At 38.0% G+C, this 15,031-nt stretch overlaps 2 protein-coding genes across 3 annotated transcripts; one reads left to right on the forward strand and one right to left on the reverse strand.

Annotated features, from left to right (window-relative positions):
• Positions 1–372: 372 nt before the first annotated feature.
• LOC128521068 (probable G-protein coupled receptor 141) lies at positions 373–1,378 on the reverse strand. Its single transcript, XM_053495533.1, has one exon. It carries the CDS (start codon positions 1,376–1,378, stop codon positions 488–490), a length of 891 nt encoding a protein of 296 aa, XP_053351508.1. The 3' UTR covers positions 373–487.
• A 7,033-nt stretch (positions 1,379–8,411) lies between these two features.
• si:dkey-94e7.2 (uncharacterized protein LOC100141353 homolog) lies at positions 8,412–12,525 on the forward strand. Of its 2 annotated transcripts, none has more exons than XM_053497557.1 (7): positions 8,412–8,496; positions 8,751–8,866; positions 9,035–9,190; positions 9,380–9,484; positions 9,685–9,894; positions 11,772–11,964; positions 12,085–12,525. In XM_053497557.1, exons 1-7 carry the CDS (start codon positions 8,474–8,476, stop codon positions 12,185–12,187), a joined length of 906 nt encoding a protein of 301 aa, XP_053353532.1. In that variant the 5' UTR covers positions 8,412–8,473; the 3' UTR covers positions 12,188–12,525. The 2 variants fall into 2 exon arrangements, with proteins under 2 accessions (XP_053353532.1, XP_053353534.1); XM_053497559.1 differs by having other exon boundaries at positions 11,805–11,964.
• The last annotated feature ends 2,506 nt before the right edge of the window (positions 12,526–15,031 follow it).

Genomic DNA, 15,031 nt, shown 5'->3' on the forward strand with positions numbered 1-15,031 from the left:
CGATATTCAGTGTAGAATATTTATAAACCAATTTGCAATACAAATCAAATCAGCACTGAGGTATCGTGATAATATCATACTCCCTGGTCCCTTGTGATTCTCATTCCTAAATGATGATTAATTTAAAGGCCCAAGATGCCAAACATGTGATGGTTATTTTTGAAACCCAACACTAGATGATTAAAGGCACAACTCAAGATGATTACTTTACATACTCTCTATGGCCAAAGATTTCTGGTCACCTCACCATCACACCCATATTTGATTCTTCCCCAAACTGTTGCCACAAAATTGGAAGCCACCAATCGTATCAGTGTAACAGTGTGGTGTACAATCCTTCACTGGAATTAAGAAGCCTAAACTTGTTTGAGCATGGCAATGCAACTGAGCTCAAAGGAAAATACTTAAGTGACCTGGACAAAATCCTGACTTCAACCTCAACGAAGAGTTTTGGAATAAGTTGGTCTATATACAGTATATAAATACATCACGAAACAAAACACATTTTGTAAGCCAGTTGCCACATACCTCTGCCAGCAAACACAAGCATGTCAAAGCAGCTAAACGCCGTGACTGACAGAAAAACCTCGTTGATTTTTTGAAGTTCTTGAGAATATGTGCTTACATAGTAGATCCTGAAAGTCTGGTATGGCACAAAGCAAATGAGCATGATCAACACAAAGCTCAGACTCTTAATCTGAGCCCAGAACTCTTGGTGAACCCATGAGACGTTCCTATGTTTTCGGCACACACGCCACAGTATGTAACACTGACATGAGGCCAAGGCTATCCAGATCAGCAGCACCACAGTGCAGATGATGTAGTTCAGCACTTTCACATTTGTATTTTTAAGAGCAGCTCCAAATACAAAGCACTGATCACTAGTTGTATTCATTCCTGATCCATAACTCATGGTAGAAGGGATAACAATAGCCAAAATGATGGCCCAGATTGTAGCACTGGCTATTACAGCATGCAGAGTTCGATAGAATTCCAGTCGTTGTCTCGATTCAAAGTAAGTCATGAACCGTGTACACAGGATGATGGCATAGAAGATGAAGCTGAGGTACATGTGCACATGAAGCATGCTGCTGACCAGCTTACAAACACTGCTGCCTAGTTTCCAGTTATTGGAGATATAGTAGTAGACACGGAAGGGCACGGTGAGAAGGAAGAACACGTGTACCACCAGCAGGTTGATAATTGACACTCTGGTGACAGACAGCACGTTTGACATAAGGGTGGTGCTCATCATTATCACTCCAACGATCCCACCAATGAAGACAAGCAGATAGAGCACTGTCAGGCTGATCCTGTATCCACTTGGTATGGGGTCAGTGGAGTTCGCCGATATTTCGGTCCTAAAAAAGGCAATCATTTGACAACATTAATATGCAATAATAGATAATAATCTGACAGATATTAATCTGTCATTTATTGGTATACACATCTTGAGTTGCATTACAATTATGATGGCTTTGTTTGTAAGTACATATTAGAATGTGGCCTTAAAGAGTGATGGTGGAAAATATATTACTTGAAACACGTCAAAAGAGTTTAGGGTTCTTCTCGGTTTTAGGCAATGAGAAGTGCAATTAGAAAATCACTTTCACTGTAAATAATATACTTTCTAGCATAAGAAATATTGGACACTCTAAGATGGCCTTTAGCTTTATTATGCTGCGTAATGTGGTGGTTAGTTGCTCCAATTTCAAATACTCCCAGAACCACTCTTTCCCAATGCAAGGCTTGAAATATGGCCTTTTAACTGATTAGCCTCACTATTTCAGTTTTATTTTATTTTATTTTTTTTATGGGCACACAGCTGTTACATCTCATTGTGTGTGAAAAAGCTCTTACTTATTCACTCACTTATTCATTGTCTATACCACTTTATCCTGTCCACAGAGCCTGGATCCTATCCCAGGAGTCTTAGGGCTTGTGGCGGGGTGCACCCTGGACTGGGTGCCAATGGATCACAGGGCACACACATACACATTTACACACTCACTCGCTCATTTACATACTACGGGAAATTTGGGAACACCAATTAGTCTAGTCTGTATGTTTTTGGACAGTAGGAGGAAACCAGAGCACCTGCAGGAAACCCACCAAGCACGGGGAGAACATGCAAACTTTATGCACACAGTCCCTGAGGATGCCACTAAGCCACCGTGGTGCCAAAAAGCTTGTACTTTCTCCATTACATTGAGTAATTTCTTCTAATGTTTTTTTTTTTTTTTTTACAATGCAGAGATAATAATAATAATGATTTTCTATATCTTTAAATTATTACTACAAAGAGAAAAATATGACACATGCTGCGTTTTACTGGCTCACAGGCGCTGATTTAATTTACTCCTTAGGTATCCATATCCTCAGATACCATAAAAGTATCACACTTCGGTACCCAAAATAAAGTCCCTTAATTTTCACATGGACAATTGGCTGATAAACAGATTGGTATTTTGTTGATGGAAAATCTTAATATGTTGTCCAAAGAGATACTGTTGGACATAAAGAATTAGGCAAAAAACAATCAAACAGACCAGCGATTTGGTGCATGTTTTAAAAATAAGTACAGTAATGCACTTAGAAAGAATGCTCAGCAACACCTAAATACCTTAAGGGCACCAGACATTTTCCTGGATGGAATAAGTATGTGGAGAGGTAGATGTATCATTGTCAAAGTCTACAAACTACAAAGAGATGCTTTCATGACTGTAAATACAGAGGATTACAGAGGGGAAAAATGCAAACTCCTGCTAACAGGAGTAGATTAGACATTGCTTTATAACTTAAAAAAATAAACCCTGCTCAGTCTTGATACAATATTTAACTTGTACCAGAATGATTGGCAGAGGGGACTCACATTCCAAAGCACACCATCCATAAAACTGCTAAGATGGTGTCTGGAAGTTAACTGGATCTTTTTCTGGTTCAGTGGATACGTTTCAATACTCGTCTGAATAGCTTCTTCAGTCTAAGGTATTTAATAATCCACTTTTCGATGATATTCTGATTTATTGAGATGCACCTGTATACTTAAGGACATGACTGTATTTTAAATATCCAGTTCAATTATTTGCATTTGACACTCAAGGGCAAATACAGTGCAATGACATTAAAGATAATTTCAGTGGAAATACAAGCTGAAAGAGAAGTTGTGAAAAACTTCCCGTCCTGCCAAATTTTCCATACCGCAGGTTGCCAAATTTTATTTCTAAACAATACAGTAGTTTGCTAAATGAATAGCAAAGACTGTTGCCACAACACACATTTCCCATCATTAGGATGCCTAATCGAGGAAGTTTGATGAAAAACAAAATTAAGTTAAGTTCTGAATATACCGTACATACTGCATCATGTCTGAGTAACTGCATCTATTGAGGTGGATGCAATTTGTGTAGTCCTTCACAGCTTTGAAACGGCAGGTATTTCCTGTTTTGTTTAAATAAAAGTCAACATCAGAAATATTCAAATGTACGGTATATGGCCAAACATTTGATGTTCACACCCATGTAGTATGTGGTTCTTTCTCAAACTGTTGCCACAAAAAAGGAAGCAACCAACTGTATAGGATGTTTTTGTGTAAGAGACTTAAATGTGTTGAGCTTCATGAAGATGTGTTGGTGTTTAATGTTTAAACCATACTCGCATTCCTTCCTCTTATATTAATCTCTTTAGAGTTATTGAATAATGAATTAATATACTTTAGTACAAACAAATGGTTTGCATTCAGGGTTTAAAAAATAGCATGAACAAATTTGATGTATTTTTTTCTTGAGTGTGCTTTACCTTCTTAACATGCCAGGGTTTACTTAAAATAGAAGTGCATCACAATATGATGCCGCACAGACAGGCATTATGATCATGACATAAATATAAAACATATTTTTACCTGTTCTATTTCTTATATAATGTATTTAATATATATGTATTTTATTTTAAAGGCTACTCACCCATTCATACTTGGAATACTTGCAATGCGTTTTCAATACGAGGAGTCTACTTGACTGAACAGAAAAATGACTCAGTATGTTGCTGCTCTCTGCCTTTTTGACATGTGCCAACCCTCACACACTTGAGGAAGTGTTGTCCATGAGATTAACGATTAACAAATTGAATGGGCTAAAATACGGACGTTCACTGGCATGATTTTTTTAAACCAACTCAGTACTGAAAGCATTAAAATTATATGGAAACCATGAAGAAAGAGAACAGTCACTTGAAATGAGGTAGGTTTATCACTAATTAACATAAGAAAACACAGTGAAAGTCATGTGTCTGTGACATAACATAACAATATACTGCAAACAGACTGTGATGAGAAAGAAATGAGCTTCCACTTTAGTGAACTTTAAACCCTATCTACATGGAGGACAAAATTTTAATTCCTTTCCTTTCCTTCAGAACAGTTTGTTACACTTTAACAACATTCAATCTGTGGTATAAGGAAGCAGAAAGGATTCTTGAGACATTGGAGTTTCCCCTGAGGCAAGGGTTCAGCCAGATGATATATATATATTTTGAAACACACCGTTCAGCTCAAATAGTAACATTAAACCACAAAACATTAAACCAAATATTGTATAAGTTCCCCTTGTGCTGCCAGGGATGCTCTGCCCCCTCGGGACATGACTCCACAAGACCTATGGGGGTAAGCTGTGATGTCTGGCACCAGGAAGTTAGCAATGGACCCAATAGGATCCATGCATCAGACTTGTTTGTCCAGCACATCCCATGGGTGCTTGTTCGGATTGAGATCTTTTGATCATCTTTTCAGGAATTTGTGCTACATTAGCTTTTCTGTGGGATCACCATAGACAGGCTATCTTTTGCTCCTCAAAAGCATAAACAAGCCTATGGTGACTATGACCATGTCAACAGTTTACTATTATATTGATAACTGACAATTATAAATGATAATTAATAATGTTATTCACTTCACCTGGTGATGGTGGTTACTGTCATCTTGCACCTCCATGGTCCGGGCTCAATTCCCACCTTGGGGTTTGCATACTCTCCGTGTGCTTGGTGGTTTTCCTCCGGGTACTCTGGTTTCCTCTCACAGTCCAAAGACATGCAGATTATGCTGATTGGCATTCCCAAATTTACCGTAGCGTGTAAATGTTACGTTTTTTTTTCAACCTACCACGGTTGTAAAAAAATAGAAATAAATACAATAGTTGCCATTGGCCTTCACCGTTCCTAGTTGGACTACAGAGGTTACTAGATGGATGGATGGAAGGATGGTGGTGTTAATGTTTGGCTGATTGGTGTATACCTCAGTGTGCATCGCCATTTAATCAACAGCTTAAAAGTACATGTGAACTAAAATGTATAATCAAACATTATGCTATTTTAGAATATTGAGTGAAATAGGGACATAGGGAAAACAAATGCAGCCTGATTTTTGTGTCTATTTATTCGACATGTCAGCATATTAAGTGATCTGACTACCCTGTGTAATTTCACTTTTCCTGTTCTAACACAGAACTGGGTTTAACAACACAGAACTGGACTGAAGCTTTAGTTCCCTCTTCCTCCCCACTGTTTCCCTTGATTAGGATCGTTGCTCACTGATAAGCAACATTTTAATGCTCTATAATTTTAAGTGAATTTAGTAGATGATTAATCTGAAGAGCCAATGATTTAAGCCTACTTAAGAACTTGATCAAAAGACATTGCAAACTGGTCAACCTTTTTTTTTTTTAGAGTAAAAAAGTAAATTGGTCTTATTATAATGGCAAGATTCTGTTTTGTAGCAAGTCAATTTTTACATAAAAAATATTCAGAATAATACATTTACAAACACATTTTAACATGGGTAGCTCTAATACATTTAGCTCGGAGCTAATATAAATAAATAAAGCAGTATAGACGATGAGTAAGTGAAAGTGAAATGTACATTTCTATCATCAAGTATCATTTTCAGCAAGTTGTACTGATATTAAAATGACCACTGTATGTTCTTACTCAATCAAAAAAAAAAAAAATGACTATTTCTATTTTGGCCTTCCGAGGACAAATGACAAATTTGCTTCTCCTATTAACCTAAATACATTTCTTATTCTCTTAAATGTATTAACTAGCTACACCTAAAACCCCTTTACATTAAACCCTTGAGAGTCATCTACTGTATGCACATGGACAACTTGGGTAATTTATTCTCACTCACTATTCGTTCAATATATTAAACACAATACTCACTCATTCTCTACATCACTTATCCTGTACAGGATCTCAGGATACCTGGAGCCTATCCAATAAGACTGACGCAAGGCAGAATACAGCCTGGAGCATTTAGCTCACTCGACATGTCTTTGGACTGAAGGAGGAAACTGGAGTACCCAGAGGAAACCCACCAATCACAGGGAGAAGGTGAAAACCCAATTCATGCAGACCAGGAATCAAACCCCCGGCCCTGGAGGTGTGAGGTCCCAGTGCTAGACACTACACCAACGTGCCACCCAATGTAATACAATTCAATAACCATGTTTTCATTCAAGTGTAATTTTCTCTACTTTTCCAACAGCTGTCATTTTAAGCATGTGGTCTGTCAGCACATCTCCATTGTAAAGCCAACTGACAAATGCTGAGAAACACCATAAGGCAATTGCATACTATATTATCAGTTATACTATATAGACAGATTACTTAAATTTTATCCCTTCACCTTTACCTTTACCAAATAAATAGTGCAGAAATATCCAACCACCTGATTAAATAGTAAAATGTTTGTAAAGCTATTTTGTTTTCTAAGCTCTAATTTTCCAAGGAGTCAAAATTATACAACACTTTTTAAGAATGCGGCTTTAGATTCATCTGAAATAAATAATAGCAACATCCCCCCCCCCCCATGTGTGCAAGTAATTCAAGTTTATGTAAGGCAAAGTTAAAAATTTCATATTACAAACGCTTAAAACAGCAATAATACTGGATTTGTGGTCAGTCTACTGTAGATCACCACACACACACACACACACACACACACACACACTCACACACACACACACACACACACACTCTCTCTCTCTCACACACACACACACACACACACACACACACACTCTCTCTCTCTCTTATATATTTAATTCACCCCAGGTTCTACGTAAAAAGAAACTAAAGAACCTGAAGGAAATCCATACAGACAATATTCCGAACTCAGCATCAACCCAGAAACCCTGAAGATGTGACCTGACAACCCTACTTACTGTATCACCATGTGGCGTGAAGCAATATACTGTAAATGCTCTGAAAGTAAAAGAGGAAATTAACAGGAAAGATATAGTTTAATAGACGTGTGTGTGTGTGTGTGTGTGTGTGTGTGTGTGTGTGTGTGTATGAAGGAGAGAGAGATTTTTAATGCCCAAAGTGGATTAGATCATACAGTGGTGATCTAAGGCCAGATATGCCATGTATTATAGTTCTCCATGTGCACAAAAACAGGTGATTTCACGTATTATTTTTAGCTTACTTGGCTAAAGAGTTAGCTCTTGTAATATTAGCGTTTGTAATATGAAATTTAAGCTTGGTGGCTTGGGTCACCCCCAGACCTAAACGGATAGAAAACTGTTGAACAATGCTGAAAAAGGCAGAAGGCGGCAAAAACCAATCTACTGTACACGATCTTCAGGACGCAATCAAGCAAGCATGGATTAAACAAGTGACACCAGGCGTACTGCAGATGTCTTACTGACTCTATGCCCAGCCAGATCCAGCAGGTTTTGGAGAATAAATCACTTGATACTAAATAATGATTGTTGTATATCATTCTCATTGCATAAAATAACAGATTCTTATTATCTTGATTTTGATGTTACTATTATTATTATGTATTATTATTTTATGGCACCTTAAATGGCAGTAGATTTGGAGGTGACAGTAATAGAATAAGTAACGTTTTTTGCAGGAAAAGAATTAACATAAGCCTACGGTAATCCTTCTTATTTTCACAGTACTTCTTTGTTTCAAAGTTTTTTTTTTTTCCAACTTGGTGGCATAAGAAAATTATGGGAAGAAGATTATGGGAACACTTTGTCCCTTATAAAGGGTGTCAAACTGGGACAAAGTGTTCCCTTTATTTCTTAATTTTTTTTACAGTACCTACAGCATTCTTCGATTTACACTTTTTAAAATCCTGCTTAAAACACCATTATTGTTTCCCTCATGCACTGATATTCCACTTTCACCTGGCATCCCATCCACAGTAGACAGATATTGCAGCATAAATGTTATCATGCCCGGCTCAGCGCCCTGCTTATCTGATCTCTCTGAGAGTGTGGTATGGCGATACACACCATTGCTGGAAAGCACGCTAGCTTAATAAACAGGAGGCCAGAGGTTTTGAACCCTCCCTTGGAGATTAGTTGCGGATTAGCCGAGCACTAATCCAGACCAACACATGGCAGGTCACACAAAGTGTGTGTAAGCATTTTTGTTCATAGATGTGGTATTTTCTGTGAGCAAGATGGCCAACATATATACACTAAGGTAAAGTAAATTTCTGTATATGATGTTAAATACTGTGTTAATTCGGTAATGCAGTAAAAAATGATGACTGCTTAAACTGTGTAAACCGCGTTTATTATGGGATGGATGGACAGCCATAAAAAGATATATGATATATTCATATTGAAATCCTTTTAGGCATAGTTTTAGACATACTGTAGTTTTAGAGCCAGTAATGTTTAACGCATTCCACTCCACAAGACTGCTCAAATAAAATGATCATCATCTTGTGTTAGGGATTTTTTCTTTGGGCAGTGGTCTTCCATGGTAAGACTTGATGGCAAAACGGTTATTATTACTGGAGCCAACACTGGCATTGGCAAAGAAACAACAAGAGATTTAGCTAAAAGAGGTAACCATGACATCCATTTGTTTACTGTGTACTGTACAGTACTTGCAAAGATATGATTCCGTATATCATACATTGACCAGACAATAACTAATCGAGTAGAAAAGTCACAGTTGTTTAATCACCGCCATTACATGATGATTAGTCAGATTTGGTAGTGTTGTCTCACAGGGGCCAGGATCATCATGGCATGCAGAGATATCATCAAAGCTGGAGAGGCGCAGAGAGAAATTGTTGCAGAGTCAGGCAACCAAGACGTCATTATCAGGAAACTAGATTTGGCAGACACCAATTCAATTCGAGAATTTGCAGAAGAAATAAATAATGGTGAGTGAAGACTGACCACAACTTCACAGGACGTGGTTTGCGGGAATGAGCCCTGTAGGAAGCGTGCATACTGTATATTGTAACATATTTTAATACATGTTATTTACAATCAGAACTGTATTACTTGATACAAAATACAGGATACTACTGTACCTTTATTCATTTATTTATTCATTTTTACCTGTTTAGAAGAGAAGCAGTTGCATATTCTTGTTAACAATGCCGGAGTCATGATGTGCCCATATTCCAAGACAGCTAATGGCTTTGAGATGCAATTTGGAGTCAATCATTTGGGTAAAGTATCATTTTTTCTTTCATTTCATCTAACAGAATTGATCAACTTCAATTTATAGCATTCCATAACTGTATATTCATTGGTAACTCATTTGATAGGATTTCTATATCTTTCTAAAAAAAAAATCATTTAATGCCAGGTTATGGCAGTTAATTTAGTTTGCCCTAGTTCTGACAATACCAATGCCGCTGCCTTCTAGGACACTTCCTGCTAACCTTCCTGCTGATTGATTTGCTGAAACAGTCCGCCCCGTCGAGAATCATCATCTTGTCCTCCATGGCTCATAGCTGGGGTACCATCAAACTGGATGACATCAACAGTGAGAGGAGTTACCATAGCAGGACGGCATATGGACAGAGCAAGCTGGCCAATATCCTCTGTACTCGATCCCTGGCCAAAAGACTTGCAGGTAGGTTTGACAAGCTCCAATGTACTCAAGTGTAATGTTAGCAGCTTAGTGGAACATGTTAACATTCATATTGGATATTTAGACCATCAAAGAGATTGCTTTTAATATATATAATAATTAGCATCAGCAGTCAGTAAGTGTTAGTTAATTACGAACAATATATTGATATGAAAAAGTTCATCATTCAAGTATTGAATAAAATACAACAAGGCATGTTATTATGGGAAAATTGTAAATGACAAAGTAATGTGATGTGAGCCAATTTAAGCTACTGTTAACTTTTTAAATTTTATTTTTCAAGGAACAGCATGTTACTTTGAGTGACTTACAGTAATTTGACATCCATTACAACTTTAATTATACGCTTTATTAATTTATAAATACATTGTTTATCAGTAGTGTCTTTTCTTAACTCTCTCAAGGTTAAAAACCCATACAGAGATGTACTATATGAGCGTACATCGATCAGCCATAACATTATGACCACCCGCCTAATATTGAGTAGGTACACCCTTTTTGCCACCATAAAAGTGATACACTGTGTGTTCTGACTCCTTTCTATTACAATCAGCATGAAGCTTTTTCATCAATTTGATCTACACTAGCGCTTCTATTGAATCGGGCTACTCGGGCTAGCCTTCACAACCCATGTGCATTAGTAAGCCTTGGCCACCCATGAACCCATCACCAGTTCACCGGTTTTCCTCCCTTGGATGCCTTCTGGTATGTCCTGTCCACTGCAGACCAGGAACATCCCACAAGACCTGCAAGTTTAGAGTTGCTCTAGCCATCACAATTGTCAAAGTCATAGTCACTTAAATTCTTATGCTTGCCCAGTTTTTTCTGCTTTTCAACACATCAACTTTAGGAGAAAAACATTATTGCTAGCTATAATATCCCACCCAGTTCCAGCCGAAACCGTAACAAGATATTGAAAATGTAGCTATGTAAGAAGGGCTAAATTGTGATGGCTAGACAACTAGGTCAGAGCAACTTCAAAACTGCAGCTCTTGTGGGATCCTCCCAGGCTGCAGTGGTCTGGACATACCAAAAGTGATCCAAGGAAGGAAAAAGAGGTGAACCGGTGACATGGTCATGGATGACCAAGGCGCACATGGGGAGTGAAGGCTGGCCTGTGTAGTCAGTCACATAAATTAGTGAAAAAAAGTTTATGCAAAGACTCAATATCTGCGGTGTTGACCCTTCTTTTTCAAGACCTTTGCAATTTTCCCTGACATGCTTCTGGGCCACATCCTGACTGATGGCAGCCCATTCTTGCATGATGACAAAGGACTAAGGGTAATGCTTCGCTTTTCTTCTCCTGGAAAGCTTTTTTCCAATGGGATTTTGGGATGACCCAAACAATCGGAAAAGTGATTCATCAAAGAAAAAGACTTTACCCCAGTCCTCGGCGGTTCAATCACTGTTCCTTTTGCAGAATATCACTCTGTCCCTGATGTTTTTTTATGGAGAAAAGTGGCTTCTTTGCTGCTCTCTGAGATGTATGAAGGTGAAAGCTACCATCAGTCCCATGTCATGCTTTAGTAATTGCTTGTGATTATACTTCAGTATACCATAGTAACATATGACAAAAAGATTTAAAAACCCTGATGCAGCTAATTTTTTGTGAAAATTAAGATTTGTGTTATTTTGAAAACTTTTGGCCACAACTGTATTTCAGAGGGGGGTTTTATATACTATATGTTTCATATTACTAATTTTGACATTTAGTCATTGACATAAGGCCCTTCAATGTCAAAATTATATGTTAACTACATATATATATAAAATTCATTTTTTTAACAAGGTGCTGTGATTTTGCATTAAACTTTGTCACAGCCTTCTCACCAGTAACAATTATACTGCATATTGTACAGACACAGGTGTGACAGTATATGCTGTCCACCCAGGCATCGTTCGTACTAAACTAAAGCGACACATGAACCTTGGGCTCCTTTGCATGTGGAAATTAGTCAGGCCCTTCACTAAGACCCCAGTACAAGGAGCTCAGACTTCAATCTACTGCGCTTTGGAACCAGGCCTTGACTCATACACTGGTGGCTATTTCAGGTGATTACATTTTCATATAGTTACTAATTGTCTCCAGGTGCTTTACAAAATATTACAATGTGTGCATGAAGTGTAATCGTTGAACATGATGTCATCATTCTAATTTGTGCCACTTTACAGCAACTGTAGACCTTCAAGTTGCACCAGAGCTGCTAGAGATGATGAAATGGCACAGAAGTTGTGGGACATCAGTTGCCAAATGCTTGGCATTAACTGGAAATAAATGCAAAAGTATTTAAGCATACACACGCCAACCATTTTATTAGGAACACTTGTACATCTGCTTATGTCCATTATAACCACAGATTCCCATTCTTGGTTGATAGAAGTGAAATCCGATGTGGAAATCTGCTGCTGTATCTAATCCATCTCAACAGTTACCAGTAGTTCTCTATGCTGGGGTGCTTTTTTGCTCTTCACAGTTGTAAAGAGTAGGTACTGGTCTGACCCGTGGCATAAAAATGCCTTTTCACCATGTTGATTACTGTTTTTTTTGTAGACTTTTATGTGTGAAAATCCCAGAAGATCAACAGTTGTCTACACTGCATAATTGTACTGTCAATATAGTATATGATCAATAAATTATATATTATATTATATTGCTAGATTCTGATTTTTTTACATTTCCATGGTCTTTCTCATAGTCACTGTTTCTGTCTTGATTTGCGTTCTTTTGTGAAGTGTCTCATACACTGATCAGCCAAAACACTATGACCACCTGTTTAAATTTGAGTGGGTTCCCTTTTTTCATCAATTGACCTTTTCATCAACTTCTTCTGGATCAGACTACAGGCCAGCCTTTACTCCCCATGTGCATCAGTGAGCCTTGGCCACCCACAACCCGGTTTTCCTTGCTTGGGTTCATTTTGGTATGTCCTGACCACAGCAGCCTGGGAAGATCCCACAAGAGGGAGTTGCAGTTTTGGAGTTGCTCTGATCCAGTCCTCTAGCCTTCAAAATCTGGCCCTTGTCACACTAGCTAGAGATTAAATATCTCATGCCAATGGCACCTGGAAGTGTTTGGGATATATTAAGCAGCAATTGAATGTTTTGTCCATCTGATTTTAATGTGTTGGAAACAGAAAGAATGGCCAAGCATAAAGACTGAAGTGACATTGACAAGGGCCAAATTGTGATAGTTAGACGGCTGGGTCAGAGCAACTCCAAACTTGCAGGTCTTGTGGGATGTTCCTGGTCTGTAGTGGTAAAAACCTACCAAAAGTGGTGCAAGAAATTGGCAATGGCATTGATGAATGCATAGAGGAGAAGGAAATGAGTGTAACAAGTAACGTGTACATGCATTGTGTCGTGATGGAAACTCCTATTCAATTATGAAACACTAACCTTAATAATAATGCTAATTAATTCTCTGAGCTAAACTCCTTAGAGAATGGCAGAAGAGAAGACTGTATTATGTGTGTATTGTGGGATGAGATTGATTTTAATGAATATTTTAAGGAAAGTTGGTAAACTGGTTTGAGCATGGACATTAGCTCAGTGAGCGTTAGCTAGTAGCTGATAGAGCTTCTGCCTCACACCTCTGAGATATCACTTCAGTTCTGAGCTGTCTGTGTGGGATGATTGTTTTTCTGGCTTTCCTCTGGGCTCTCCTGTTTCCTCACACCTCCCAAAAACAAGCTAGCGGGAAGACTGGTGACAAAAAAAATTGTCTCTCAGTGAATATCTCTGCCTCCCACCTAATGTTTCCCAGAATAGGCTCCAGCTCAACTTTGACCCTAACCAGAATAAAGTGCTTTCTGAGGATGAATTAATGAATGTAAAAAAAAAAAAAAAAAAAACGATGGTGTCTCAACAAGGGAAAAACCTGCAGAAAATCTGATTCTAACAGTTAACAGTGCAAGAAGCCAATCACACACAGTCAGTGTTTAAAGCTGTCTAATTACAGTCATTATACCTGCATATCATATTTCAGACAGTCTGGGTGCATATATGCACTCAGTCTTTTTTCACTCACACAGCTCTAAACAAAAAACACACAGTTCTAGTTACCTTTAAGCAAGTCAAATTTGCACTAATGAACATACAGTACAGTAACACTCCCGGACTTAACATCTGTGTTTGTTAAGCTTAACATTATTGTTAGTTATGAACTAATCTACATACATTAATCAATAAATGCAGAAAACATATACAGTATATATACGTAAACATACTGTATTTATGAAAAATGAGGCATTTTTCACAGTAGGGTACCACTTTAAAAATACTTGTGATTGTACCTATGTAAGTAAAATATTTACCCCCTGTCCAACCAAACCTGTAATTTTTTATCGTGCAGCCAAACAATGTTAACTATAATAATAGTAACCTTATGATTGCTCACCATCATTGTGAATAAATCCTTCTAAATATAACATTTTATGACAAAGGAGACTCAGAGCCAGGGTTGAATAAGAGAAGGTTTATTTAGCATGCATCATGCAGGAATCAAATGAATTAAATCCACAGAGCGTGCCATTCGCATATTTTGTATTTATTATAGATCATAGATCTATGATATATCTATGATCATATAGATGCCCTAAGGGGCTGTTAACATGTCATGCCTAAAAACGTGTGGAAATGCCAGCCACACTGCTTACTCCTTCTTTCCGAAGTGTTTACAAGCTTGCGCTGCCTTGGTGTTTTCTGAGGAGCTTTTCATCCTTCAAGTACAAAGATAACACTGAAAATTTCATCAGCTGACCCAGGAGGACAGAAAGATTGAAGCTGATCGGTTGTTTTTTTGTCATACCACATGCTGTGCACTTGCGCCATTCTGAAAAGGGTTGAGCTTTTTCAACTGGCTGCAGCGTAGATGCGCATGAAAAACGCATGACAACATCGCTGTCTATTCTCTATTGTTTGCGATTTTGTTGTGCATCTCCATTTACAGTTACTAAATATTTAAACAAAAAATGCGACCCATGAGCGACCCAAAGATACACAGTTAGCCTAGTATGAGAAATGGCACTGTCTGCATTCAGTCAGCAGCCTAGACCTTTATACAAAAAGGAGACACTGACCTTTTCTTTGCATATTTGGACCGTGACATCCTCACCGCACA

The sequence above is a fragment of the Clarias gariepinus genome, chromosome 1 (assembly GCF_024256425.1).
Source record: "Clarias gariepinus isolate MV-2021 ecotype Netherlands chromosome 1, CGAR_prim_01v2, whole genome shotgun sequence".
NCBI classification, from domain to species: domain Eukaryota; kingdom Metazoa; phylum Chordata; class Actinopteri; order Siluriformes; family Clariidae; genus Clarias; species Clarias gariepinus.